General features: G+C 38.1%; 1 protein-coding gene across 1 annotated transcript in view; it reads left to right on the top strand.

Annotated features, from left to right (window-relative positions):
- The window catches only part of LOC142108204 (fructose-1,6-bisphosphatase isozyme 2), a 48,220-nt gene that overhangs the window by 7,964 nt on the left and 26,752 nt on the right, over positions 1 to 13,504 (top strand). The window contains exon 2 of the mRNA XM_075191837.1: positions 13,213 to 13,375. Coding sequence (XP_075047938.1) covers positions 13,213 to 13,375 — 163 coding nt within the window. The remainder of the gene's footprint in view (positions 1 to 13,212; positions 13,376 to 13,504) is intronic.

Raw genomic sequence — 13,504 nt, 5'->3', positions numbered from 1 at the left:
GTGGCTCTGCCCACCTTGTACTACGCTCCTAGTGTGTATATATATATATATATATATATATATATATATATATATATATATATATATATATATATATACATTTATCAAGACTTTCCTGTATATTCATCCAGTCATCATTAAACCACTGATTGTACTTTTATCCTGCATCTGGCATCTATTGAACCTCAGGCTATCATTACCACTTACCAGTGTACTACCATATTCTCACTCCCTGAGGATCTGTTCCCACAACATCTATGAACAGATCCAGAGTCCAAAATACCAAACCGTGACAACCAAGTTGTTTGTTCCAGTCTGCATTACCAAGTTGCCAGCTCCAGTCTGCATTACCAAGTTGTCAGCTCCAGTCTGCATTACCAAGTTGCCAGCTCCAGTCTGCATTACCAAGTTGCCAGCTCCAGTCTGCATTACCAAGTTGCCAGCTCCAGTCTGCATTACCAAGTTGTCATCTCTAGGCTGCTATATTGTTGATCCCATTGAACTGTTGCTCTGTCTTTCCATTTTGGTATATCTGTGCCACAATCCGTGGTGGATTGTTATTTGTGTTCTTAATGAAGCCACTTTAACCACTTACGCTCTCTCTGTGGTCATACCTGGGAAATCCTGACAAAAATATAGTGTAAAATCTGGGGAAATTGACCTATTAAAATTAGGGATTGAGAGGACCTGGGTGGGAACAAAAATGCAAATTCCAGAAAAGTAGGAAACTAGAGAATATAAAATTGGAGCTTGACTATATTTAGCATTTACACTTTATACATTTTATTAGTTCTACAGTCTTCACTTGAAAGATGACATTGTTCTCTTTGAAGCAAGTGGTCTAATGCATGACTGTGACATGTATGTATGACAGGTCTAAGAAAAAGTAACCACCTGGTTGGTTTAAAAATGAACTAAACTTTCACCATCTATCCTAAACACTAGCTTGGTTTTACCATATACCAATACCAAGGTTTGGTTTGAAGAGCTAACACTCTTACTCAGGAATCCTTCGGCTCTCTCTCTATCTAAATTAATTTATAACAAATTACTTTATCATAAACCAACTGATCTCCTCTGTTTCAATTATGTAGGGTTCTAATGCCAAGCTGTCTGACTCATGAATTTGTAAGAACACAGAGACATGAACTTATAATGTGTGATTTAATATGGAAAGTGAATCCACAATGCTTAAGATTAAAAGCAATTAACAAAAATGACATACACAGATATATACAATAGTACACTCATGAATGACCAGATTTCTGTCTGCATGTAGAGTATGAATTCTATAGAAAATTTCTCAATATGAAATGGACTCCCATAATTGAACAAATCTGTTATATTTATAGGACATTTTAGACATGTTTTTGGTGCTTACAGACTTTCTGTGATGCCCGAACCAGAAAATCTGTGTACATGCTAATGAGTTTTATGACTATCTTTTCAAAACCGCTTTGAAGTCTGGTATGCTTTACACTTGCCTAACTTCTTACCAGAATGTCCGAAAATGATTACCTCCACACCACAGATCATAAGTTTTAATTCATTTATATAACAGACATGACGACTGTAAATATATTTGGGAAAATGACATTTTCCTATGTCCTTATTTCCCTTCATTCAAACTTATCTGAGCTGCTCAGCCTCCTGTCACCCAGTAGAGATGTCCTGAAATATCACAGAACCACAAAGAATGTGAGTGGTCTATTGTTGCAAATGATTGATGGTATTGATATAACCTTAAAAACAGATTCCAGGAGGTTTTAGCTTTTACGATCCATGCCAGAAATTGGTACTAAGCTGTAGCTAAGGACTACATCTGGATCTATCTATTCATAAAAACATCATGGGTAGGGCACAAGAATGTTAAGAAAATCAAGAGCTAAAATCAATCAAAAGTTAGTTTCTCCTTCCCAGGATTTAACCCATGGGTTGAAACAGAGTTCCTCTGAGCCACACCAAGCTATTAATGTGAATTAAATATTCAACCTCTATTTGTGGTTTTAGTACTTGAGGTTTCTGTGGGGCAAGTTATGGTAATCTGTATAAATGAAAAGAATGAGAAGGAGAGAGGGCTTATCTGTATGTAGCAAACCAACCGGGTTTGAGAAGTTATGCAATTTTATTATGATGTATGAACAATGTGGTTGGAGTAAGGAAGTAAAAAGATGGGTGTGTCAATTCTCCTTGACGTTTAAGTCTGTTGTCATTGTTTGTCTCTAGGTAGTCAAATCTTTGCTTCTTGACTTGTGGGGGAGAGGAGACAGGGGAAAGGAGGGAGTGGGTCATACCTTTGGCTGAGGCTTAATGTAAATAGCTCAGTATGTTTATATCTGGTTGCAGATATTGGAGTAAAGATACTGTGGGAAAGCAAAATGTTTTTAGCTACAAAAATAGTTTAGTTCTACCAGTGGCAGCACCCCCAGGGCAATGCGGGAGAAATGCCAGCTCTCGCAGGAGCCCAGGAGACTGACCCGAATTTTGGGAGTCTCCCGGACTTTCCGGGAGAGTTGGCAAGTATGGTTTATACAATGAACAATAGTAGTCTATATCTAAGTGATCTAATATATCATTCTAATTTGATGTATGTCTGGGAATGTGAAAGCATTCATTTATCTGATCTCTCTAACATCTGAGTTGTAGAGTCTTTACAATATAAGGATTCATGCATAAAGTTACAATACAATTATCTAACACATGCAATGTTTTAATAGGAGCAGAATATGTACAGATACATTATATCTGCTTTAAAGCTTTCCTTAAAATTGTACGTACTCTTGTTGGAATAGGTGGAGAAGTAAGAAGTAACTGTAGGGTAGAGCAGCTGAGAAAAGAGTTAAGTGTACAAGAGATTCTGTGTATGCTTACACAGGGGGAGTATCGCATTATGTCTCTGTTACGGTCTGACTCATTACTGCAGTCTTTACAGGTACAGTTCTGCATTTTCTCCACCAGTGGCCGCTATGGGGATCGTGTCCTGGAAGCAGCTGATCTGCCTCACTCAGCTGTAAGCTGGTAATGCTGATGACTGGTCCAACTAGAATAGTCTGTTTTCTTTTTCGTTGTTAATACGTTAACTATACAAAACCTCTGTTAATTAAAGGTAAACTTCACATTCATAGGGGCAGATTGAATTCCCAATGTGGGCCACGCACTATTACTGTTACTACGGTATTAGATGTGCATTATTACCATCATTACGGTAAATTCAACGCTTATTTTTTGCTTGCAGCTCTGTGAGCTGTGGAATTCAATCTGCCCCATAGAGTTTTGTCTTTAGGGATTAAATTTGCAATATAGCTCACAACGTCTTGTTTTGCAAATATACTTCCTATCCTACCAATAACCATTTTCTATATACAGTATATTCTCTAGTAGAGTGTATATAGAACTTCCTTTCCTAAGAGGACTCACTATTCCATTAATATAAATAATTAATTTAGAAAGAAAATTCTAAGATTGTCTGACTGATGAGCCGGCTCACATATGCTCGCTGGTACTGGATGCCCAGGCATGGGCTATTTAAATACATTTTAATAAAGTATTATATTTGGATATTTAAATGGTAAAGCATTTTGTCCTGTGGGGAGCCTCTGCTATCGCCATCCTGCGATGGCAATAGTGATAGGAGGACAGCGCTGGTACTTTCCGTCCATATTAAATAGGCAACAAAATGGGAAGCTTTCCTGGTTAGACCCAGCAAAAGCTATAACTGAAAGGGATGGGTTTCGCTAGGTTTAGGACTTTTCCCTAATTGATAAATAGGTATGGTTTTGTGCTAAATGACTACATATAATATTACACAGCTGTTTTAACTGGTCTTTTCGGAATATATTTTATTTTGCTATGCAGCACAATTTTTAAATACATTTTCTTTATTCATACAGTCACTGCATCCTGTTTGTCTTTCCACTGTATCCTGAAGCTGTGACCTTTTCCCTAGATTGCTTTGACAACAAGCTGCATTACAGCAGAGGAGAGAATTGAATGGACAGACAAATAGGAGACACCCAGTGTAGGTCCAACACAATTAGTAGTTAAAGTCAAAGGGGCTGAGTCATTAAGAAGAGTAAAGCATAAAATGGAGTAGCTTTGCACCTGGGCAAAAACATGTTACATTGGAGGGGGGAGGTAAATTTAAAATGTGGGTACAGATTTATATTTGGGGAAGGGCATGTTCTAAATCAACTTTTTAAATATCAGTGTAAAAATAAAGCTATTAAGTATTTGTGTGATACATGACAAAACAGCCAGTATTTAACTTATGTGCAAAATAATAAACTACTTTGCACCCCTGGATTGTAATTTTACCACCAAGGTAGTAAGGGTAGCTGAGCTAACTTCTAATATTCTCTATGTACAGGTTACCCAGTCAGGAGAAAATTGTTTAAAGCTGCAATCCCACATAGTTTTTTATCCGTTTAAATAGCATGTTAAGTACGTTTTTATGCATGCATCTGTGCATCTGAAAAGTCCTTGTTTACTGTCCTCCTACAAATCTTTATCTCCTTTTCAATGCCTATCTGGAGGGCAAACAATAATGGCTTCCACAGGGTCACGGCTCTCAGCATATCATGTAATGGCAGGGGGGGAGAATATCGCAATTACAATAGAGCTCAAAGGGGCGTGCCAAAGCCTCTTTGCTCAGTATCATATTCATATGCCATGTGACTGTTGTTGCCATGGTAGTCTTAAAACACTTTCACATTATTAATGGCAATCTAAAGGAAAAATAAGATGCTTCTTATAGCCTGCAACACTGATATATGTTTAAAAAACAAACAGTTTTTTCATGGAATTACTGATTTAATTATTTATAACAAACTTCAGTTTTTTTTTTAATCTTTTTATTTTAAGGATTAAGTCACTCCACGCAAGAAGGAGAACCATATCTGGAACACCGCAGTTCCCGAGTAACTCATTCCTGTCAGCAGTCATTATGATCACTTATCCAGGACTTGACAACTTGGATTACTTTAAATGAATACACATTTTAGTGTAGTGTTTTTTTTAAAGCAATGAATGGACCACTGCTGTGGCTCGCTGACAACCATCCAATCGGTACTGTTAAATCCAAAGTATATTACCAGTGGAACACACATAGAAGAAACTTCATTCAATTCATTCACGGCCGGAGAGATCATAAATACATGCACAGGTGGAGTGTAATATATGTTCTGAATTTATCAAGAAAAATCATCGTCTACATATAATGTTTCAGTCACATAGACATTTTAGCACTGCGCAAGTGTGAATTACAAAAGGCTGCATCAGGAAATATTACAAATAACAAAGAAATATATACATGTCCTGGGAAACTGAACATAACTTTTACAAATCATAGTTGCAGTTCTTGCATGTCTTTGAAACTTGCTAATAAAACTAAAGCCTAATATTTTTCAACACATACAGTATTTCTTTGATTTAAACTATAATTAAAATGTGAAGCACTCTTAAGGTATAATACACATTATCAGATTACTTCTATATTATATTTGAAGCAATCACAAAGGCACAAAACACATTATTAGATGACTTCTATATTCTAACTTTTCAGTACTATCAAAACACTACACTTATCCTATTCAGGGATACTCTTTTATGGCACTGAAATAGGCAAGGAAAAGGTTGAACTATTCACATTTTCATTCATCTGAAAGGTATTAGGGGTAAATACTATTTTTGATCCTGAATACAGTTCCAGACCAAACAGGATTTGGTCTTTTCACCCAATCCTATCCCAGTGTACAGAAGTAACCAATCATGTATTAGATGTTATGAGTAGACTAATATAAGATATAAAAGTAACTCATTTTAAAGAAGTAAAATTATTTTATCCAGCGGTCAAAGTGGTGGTATGGAAAATGTAATGGAAATTTAAGAGAATGGAATTTTATAGTTTACAATCAAAGCAGTAGGGGAAGTAGTGGTACCGTATACCACCAAATACCAGCCCACTTCGACCACTGATTGTATCCCAATCTGAAGTACATGATGGCCATCAGGCTCTCTACATCCATTTCTCTATAAGAAATTGCGTAGCTTTTTCAAATTTTATCTCTCCGGCTCTAGTGAAACTGAAGAATTGTGCAGGTGATGATGTGGTTGTAAATGCCATGTCTGCACGCACAATTTAGCAGGACTGTAAATGGTGGGGTGGTTTTAAAGGTTAAGGATATCTGGCAAAATTGAACATTCGGGGGGGGGGGGGGGGGGTAAATTTATCAAGCTGCAAGTTGAAAAGTGGATATGTTGTCTACAGCAACCAATCAGATTCTAGCTATCATTTTGTAGTCTGTACTAAATAAATGATAACTAGAATCTGCTTGGTTGCTATAGGCAACATCTCCACTTTTCATACCCACCAGAAACTCTCAGCTTGATAAAGTTACCCCCTTGGTTTTGGGAATGGGGGATTACATAACCCTGGCTGTGTTTGCTCATGGTATTCATTGACTAAGGCAATGAACATTCAATGAATCTACTGGAAACTCGATTTAAGCGAACGCCTAAAACTTAGATGTGCGCAGGCCCTGTGTTTTGGTTTAAGATTTAGTTCTAAAACAAAATGGTGTAAAACAGAAAAAATCATGTAACTTTGAGTTGTTTTTGATGTTTGTTATTCTTGAAGGTTTACTGAACCTAGAAGTGAAATGGTTTGATACAGACGATTGACTTATGTAATGTTCTCAACGTTAAACAACATGTGTAACACATTGTAGAGAGGCAATGATAAAAGCTCAGTAGATTGATAGCAGCAGCATCAATAGACATTTTAGCCAAGAAGATAGACCAAGGTGGGCAAAGCCCATAATGTAAAATAGTGTGGAATTTTCGTTTGGCCTTTCCTCCCACCCGTATGTTATATATTAAAAAGAACATACATAGTTTAACAAACCAAACACATTTGAAACAGAGAATGCCACTTTTGTGGTTGAAGTGTTTGATTTGTTTGGGCCCCACTAAAAGAAAACATTTTGGTTGTTGAACTGTAAAATAGATTGATTACTTTCATATCCTCCTTCAGCTTGTCTAGATGCTTTTCCAGTAGTTTGATTATGGGTGTGATTTGCAGGGCCGTAACTAGGGCTGTGCGACAGGGGCAAATGGCCAGGGCGCAACGCTGAAGGTGGGCACAATTTAGGAATACTTCAGTTAATTTGGTTAAAATTGAGAACTAGGGGGGCGGCATTTGTCTTTCTTGCCCCAGGCGCTAAAATTCTAAGTTACTGCTCTGGTGATTTGACTCAGGCTGGCAGTGTCTGCATTCACTTAATTAGTTTCTAAATCAAATGGTTGTTGTAGCTTGCGAAAAACTGAAAGGATTTTGCAGTGTGTTGGAGTAAAGTAACAATACGGGACACATGGCTAATCTGTGAGCAGTTTGTATGTTCTCCCCGTATTTGCGCGGGTTTCCTCCGGGTGCTCCGGTTTCCTCCAAAAACATACTGGTAGGTTAATTGGCTGCTAACAAATTGACCCTAGTTAGTTCAGTTGGTGGCATGGCAGATGATATTTGTTTTGCAGCTGCTGCAATGTTCTACAAGCCGAAAAAAGCCCTGAAATTTTACAGGGCACAGACAGCATCAACGGCACTAAACTTTCATTTTGTAAGGAATTTTGAACCACCAAGTTTATTGTTTGTGCAACGCATGGTACATGTTGAAATTCACCCAGTGGTAATACACACATAATGTTGGAACTGTTAACAGTAATGGGGGATCCTCCCAAGAGTCGTAGTGAGGTGAGCCATTTTGCTATGACATTCCTGAGTTTTTCCAACAGATTAACAGCTGTATGTTTCTTGGTGAAGCCAGGAATACAGAGAGTAGCTTGTCTGTGAATGACCAGGCATTGTGTGCTAGCACTGTTATACTGAAAATTTGAGGAGGAGGAGGATAATGATGATGCTACTGCTGAAGGCAATACACCTACCCAGTGGGCTGTCATGGTCATTTTTGTTTGACCAGTGCCGCTTGTCATTTTTTAGGGACTGAATTACTTTTTTTGTTTAACCTCCCAGAACAGTTAAAGAATTGTGGTTCAGGAGTAATGGAATTTGGTGTACACGACCTCAGCCAATCTACTGAAACATCATGTATTAATGGAAAATTGGATGCTCTTAAAATGCTAACATGGCTGTCATGGCTTTTGTGCAACTGTCAGGTGCTGTCCCCGCTTTCTCTTCTTGCAGCAGGACTGGCTCCTTCTCTGCCAGTATGCACATCCCATACCTCCTTTGGGCTGCCTATTTAAGGCAGACACTGGTACTGATCCAGTGCCAGAACGTTAGATCACTACTTGGTTTGCTTCTGGTTCCTGTGTATTACTAGTTCCTTTGGACTCTCCTGGTTCTGCTCTATTTGGATTTCCTGTTACTGACTTTTGCCTGTACCTGACCTATTCTTTGCCAAGAAATTCTGGTTCTGTGGATCTCCTGGTTTGATCCTGGCTACCCAGACTATACTCCTGCTTCACATATTTGCTTAATTTGGAGCTCCTTTTTCTGAACTCCGCTTCTCTGACTATGCCTGGCCTCCAGCTACCTCACTAGCAATTGGCACCGAAGCTCGGGATCTGCACATTCCATGCATCTAAGACCAAACCTCCTTGTGGGGGTCCCTGGTGAACACCCCGGTCATGGAAGACTCTGCGCCTCTTTGCCCATTAGTGTCAACTACGAACAAGTAACTTGTCCTACTTTTCCAGACAGTAATAGGATGCTGACTGTCATACTTCCTCTTGCGAGGGCAGCACGGTGGCTTAGTGGTTAGCACTTCTGCCTCACATCACTTGGGTCATGAGTTCGATTCCCATCCATGGCCTTATCTGTGTGGAGTTTGTATGTTCTCCCTATGTTTGCGTGGGTTTCCTCTGGGTGCTCTGGTTTCCTCCCATACTCCAAAAACATACTGATAGGTTAATTGTTTGCTACCAAAATTGACCCTATTCTGTGTGTGTGTGTGTTAGGGAATTTAGACTGTAAGCTCCAATGGAGCAGGGACTGATGTGAATGAGTTCTCTGTACAGCTCTGCGGGATTAGTGGTGCTATATAAATAAATGATGATGATGATGATGAATGACTGTTTTACAGACAATTATTGTTTAAAACTATTTTTGTCTTCTTGGTCCCCTTCTGCATAGAAGTTTCACCCCCAGCAGCAGCAGCCCTAAAATGTAAGGATTCTAGTTGGGAATCATGAATTGCATTGCAAACTGGGTGATGGTCTACGTATTTATAATGAGAAGGTTGCTGATTAATGTATTGAGGCTGATGACTGCATGATATATCTATCCATTCAGCTGGTAACTGATGCTGGACTGCTTAGTATTATACATGATGTTCCTACTTTTGTAAACCATTTGCAGCGAGTTAATTTAAGTAAAATAATGGGGAGGAGGTGCCTAGATGGTCAATATCCCTACCTCTACTTAATATGGCATCACAAAGGCTAGAGAATCCTTGATAAATGTTGTCTGAGTAGGGATAGAATATAGGTGGATTTTTTGGTCTTTAGCCCTGACATCACAATGTGCTTATTATGGGCATGTGGTGGTACCACTGATGACTGCCTTAATTGGACATAATCAACATCATTATCTTGTTCAAGTACAAAACATTCATCATTGTCAGATCCACAATTATCCCCTGTATCCTCTTGCACATTAGCAACTTCCAAAGTAGCATCTTCAATTTCTATGTCTAAATCATCACCATCATTTATTACTTATCCTTGCATTTCCAAATGGTTTATAGATTTTGGAAGGACTCTATAATTACAGTGTCAGAATCAGAAATGTCAGACTCGCATCAAACATTCATGGATAACATTTGACTCTCCTCAGGATTATGTGAATGCCCAAGTTGTACTTCAGCCTCCATGTTCTTTTCATGCACTGATGTGGCTGTTTTGGAGGTGACAGACCTACACTCAGAGAGAGAAGGGGGTGTATGAGAAGTTACAGAAGATGCATGACCGTGTTTGGAAACTCACTTTTGCATGGGCATTCTAGCACATTACTTACCAGTTTCTAAGGCCTCCAACACCACTGCTACTTTATTAAAATTATGGATTATGCAGGTTTATTAGAGCCCTATATATAATGTAAGATATAGTGAATACATCACTTGCTATGGAATTGCTTACTCCCATCTGCTCAATTTGTTTTTAATATATCATTTTTTAAATGTGAAACATTTTATGGACATGCAAAAAAAAGGTTATTTTATTTCATTACCTTTACTTTGGTTAGTCATATGTGGATTCAGTAACATATCATAACTAATAAGCCTTAATTAACACCCACGGAGAGCCATGTGTTAACAGTACTTCTTCCTTTTTCTCGTTTATGCTGATCATTCTAGTACATGTAAGAACAGTTACAGGACCACTACTAGCAAAAAGCGGCCATGTCTGAGCCTCTCTTTGTCACTGGCGGCTATACATGTAGTTTCATTTTTTTTTTTTTAGAGAACTCATCACATTAATCAGTAACCTTTCTTTTAATCCTTGCATCAAGAGCTGATGTTTTTCTTTGAGACTGACAAACGCTTTCTTACACTTTTTTCCCACGTGACTTTTTTTTTACTAGTAGAGGTTGAAAAAGTACTAGTACTGGGATGCTCCTGATCTGTAGACTGATCCATGATTGACAGCATGGAGTAAAGCTACTTGAAGTTGGAGGTACTTGCAGCTGCAGCCATACCAGCTCAACACCGAGTGAGATGGGAAAGGAGGGACTGTTACCTTGCAATTCTTCAGACACTGCTCCACAATATCATTAAAATGTATACGATTTGTTTGTTAAAGTGGGTGTGAGAATGACCAATATTATTTTAACAGCACACATTTCCAGCAGACTGATCTATAAATATTTCTGCAGTACTATCACAGCTATTTGAATAATAAACTGCCTCTTTCACCCTGTCCGACCCTCTACAAACCACTTTATGAGCACACAATTGCAGCAAACGACCTCTCCACATACTATCAATTCTAAAATGGCAGCTGAGAACAGAAGGGAGTACTATATATAGAAGATCTTCATCCAAAACAAGCGAGATTTTACATTTTTCCGGAAATTAGGTTTTGCCTCATTTTTCAGTTTCGCATTTGGAGTGAGAAACCCAGTCACGATTCGGTACCCCAAAATTCAGTGCAGTCAGATTTCTCAGAATCCAAACCACTCATCTTTACTGAGAACCCATCTGGCATTTATTGTCCACAAACCCAGACAGAATAATTGTTTAAATGTTATCTTAAAGAACAATTCAAGTCTCTACTTTGGAGAAACCTAACACTGTAAATATGTTCGGATTTGGAGCTAAACTTCCTACAAGGAACAGTGAAAGGTCAGGTTCTTTATCATCCCAATTATAACTACAACAATCAATATGCTTAGTCCATTTCCAATAAAAAGGAAAGAAAACAACATGGCACCTGTTACAGAATGTGGTGGTGTTGTTGGCATGAAAAGTTATCTGATGTAATTGGTTGGAGGCCAATGCACCTACAGTAGAGAGGCTACAGAAAGAATTAAACATATTCTATAAGCATCAAGCTATTTATTCCAGGAATTATTGAAGCAGGGACTTTGCTTCCACAGGTCAAGGCTCTATACATAGCCTATTCAAAAAGGATAAGGAGTTATATTGATCACTACATTTCCTAAATATAGGAGGCATGTCAAAGGAAATCAACTGGCTTTTAAAATGATTCAAATAACTAAAGGGACATTCCCAAGGCCACCTACCACATGCTTTAGTGTATTCTACGTGCAGCCCAGGAGAATGGATCTAACTGTTCTGTTTCAATTCTTAAGTTCTTGCACTGATATTCTCATTAGAATAATATTCTGTACTGAAGGCTGTGTAAGAATTATAAGTAATATATCCAATGCACATATGTGTCTTGGTTCATACTATAAGAAAATTGGCGGAAAGAAACAGACATTGTAATGTGTAAGTCAGTCAGGAACTGCTGGTGTCTCAGACCTCATCATTCGGCCAACAGGGGTATTTACCCAACTAAAACAGGTGTTTTTATTAAAACTGATTTTTACTCAGTCCTAAAGAAGCAAACAATGTCCTATCAGACTTGATCAGTGGACTTCATGTTAGATTAATAAAAGCAACTGTTTTGGAAAATAAGAATAACAATTTCCGGGGGCACATTGCTGCTAGGTAGGTGCATTTAAGCATAGGAAGTGCAATCCCCACTTGGCAAAACTTGGGGCATTAAACCCCCCATAATGATATGCTTACCTAGCATAGCTATAATGTAATCTTATCATATTTTGACTATTTCCTTTAATAAATATTAACATATTAAAGGGAGAGTCATTTAGGAGGACTGTAAACAAAGCATTTATTGCCTGATTTCCAAGAGGTGTGTATGAAATATGGTTGGTTTGGCTGCAGCTCCTCTCCATCATCACTTCCTACATTAACTACAATGCTCTTGGTTCATGCATTGGTGAACTGAAGCACTGGTGTGGTGGTATTTCCAGGGTAACTGGTGGGAGAGGGGAATCCCACAGAGAAGATTCCCAACATATTGCTACACATAGGGGCAACTGCTTAAGAAATAACATGTTAACGTGGAAAATACCCTTATGTTTGCATAATAACAAAAAGTAAGAGTTGCATCTTCTATGCAGATTTGGAGAAAATTACCCAGCAGTTGCTCAATATTAATTTAAAAATAGGGATATTGCACTTTGTCCAGAGGCACAAATCTTGAAAACCTTGGTCTGCCCCTGGTAGTTAGGTGGTTGGAAACTATAAAATGTCTCATTGCTATGAACAGCCACTTGTATGTCCTATTTAAACCAAGTTATTAGATAAGCTGTTAGGCTCAAATCACCAAACATTTTTAATTTTAGCACACCCCTCATCTATCGGAAAAAGAAGTTCCCTTCTCATTGGACCCCATTTGTATCAGATGCTCCTCATGTTAAGTGTCCCAGAATTCCAAATCTTTTCTCAGTTGAAGACAGGATATGAGGTCGGGATTGTTAATGCAGCAGATAACTGGAAAACAAGAAATTTATCCAGTGCAGACTGACCTTCAGAAACAGATATCTGTAATTAATCTTTATGTAGATTTTTTTTTTTTCTTCAATTCTAATAGTTGTTAGCCCCTAACATTAAAATGGATATGTTATCTGTCTACCTGCTGACTTATTTGATCTTCTTACACATTTAGGTTTGGTATTGCGGGAAGTGTGAATGTGACTGGTGATGAGGTGAAGAAACTGGACGTTCTATCCAACGATCTTGTGATTAATATGCTGAAATCCTCTTATGGGGCTTGTGCTCTAGTATCTGAGGAAAACAAGGAAATCATCATTATCCCAAAAGAAATGAGGGTCAGTAATAAAGTATTGTACAGTTTACAGGAAACCAGAAAACCTGTTATGAAATACAAAACTTGTATGTGCATTACAAAGAGTAAAATTCAAACATGAAAGTGTTCTAAAACTGAATTGATAATCAAA

Source organism: Mixophyes fleayi, chromosome 1, assembly GCF_038048845.1.
Source record: "Mixophyes fleayi isolate aMixFle1 chromosome 1, aMixFle1.hap1, whole genome shotgun sequence".
NCBI classification, from domain to species: domain Eukaryota; kingdom Metazoa; phylum Chordata; class Amphibia; order Anura; family Limnodynastidae; genus Mixophyes; species Mixophyes fleayi.
This window is presented reverse-complemented; position numbering and strand designations above follow the sequence as displayed.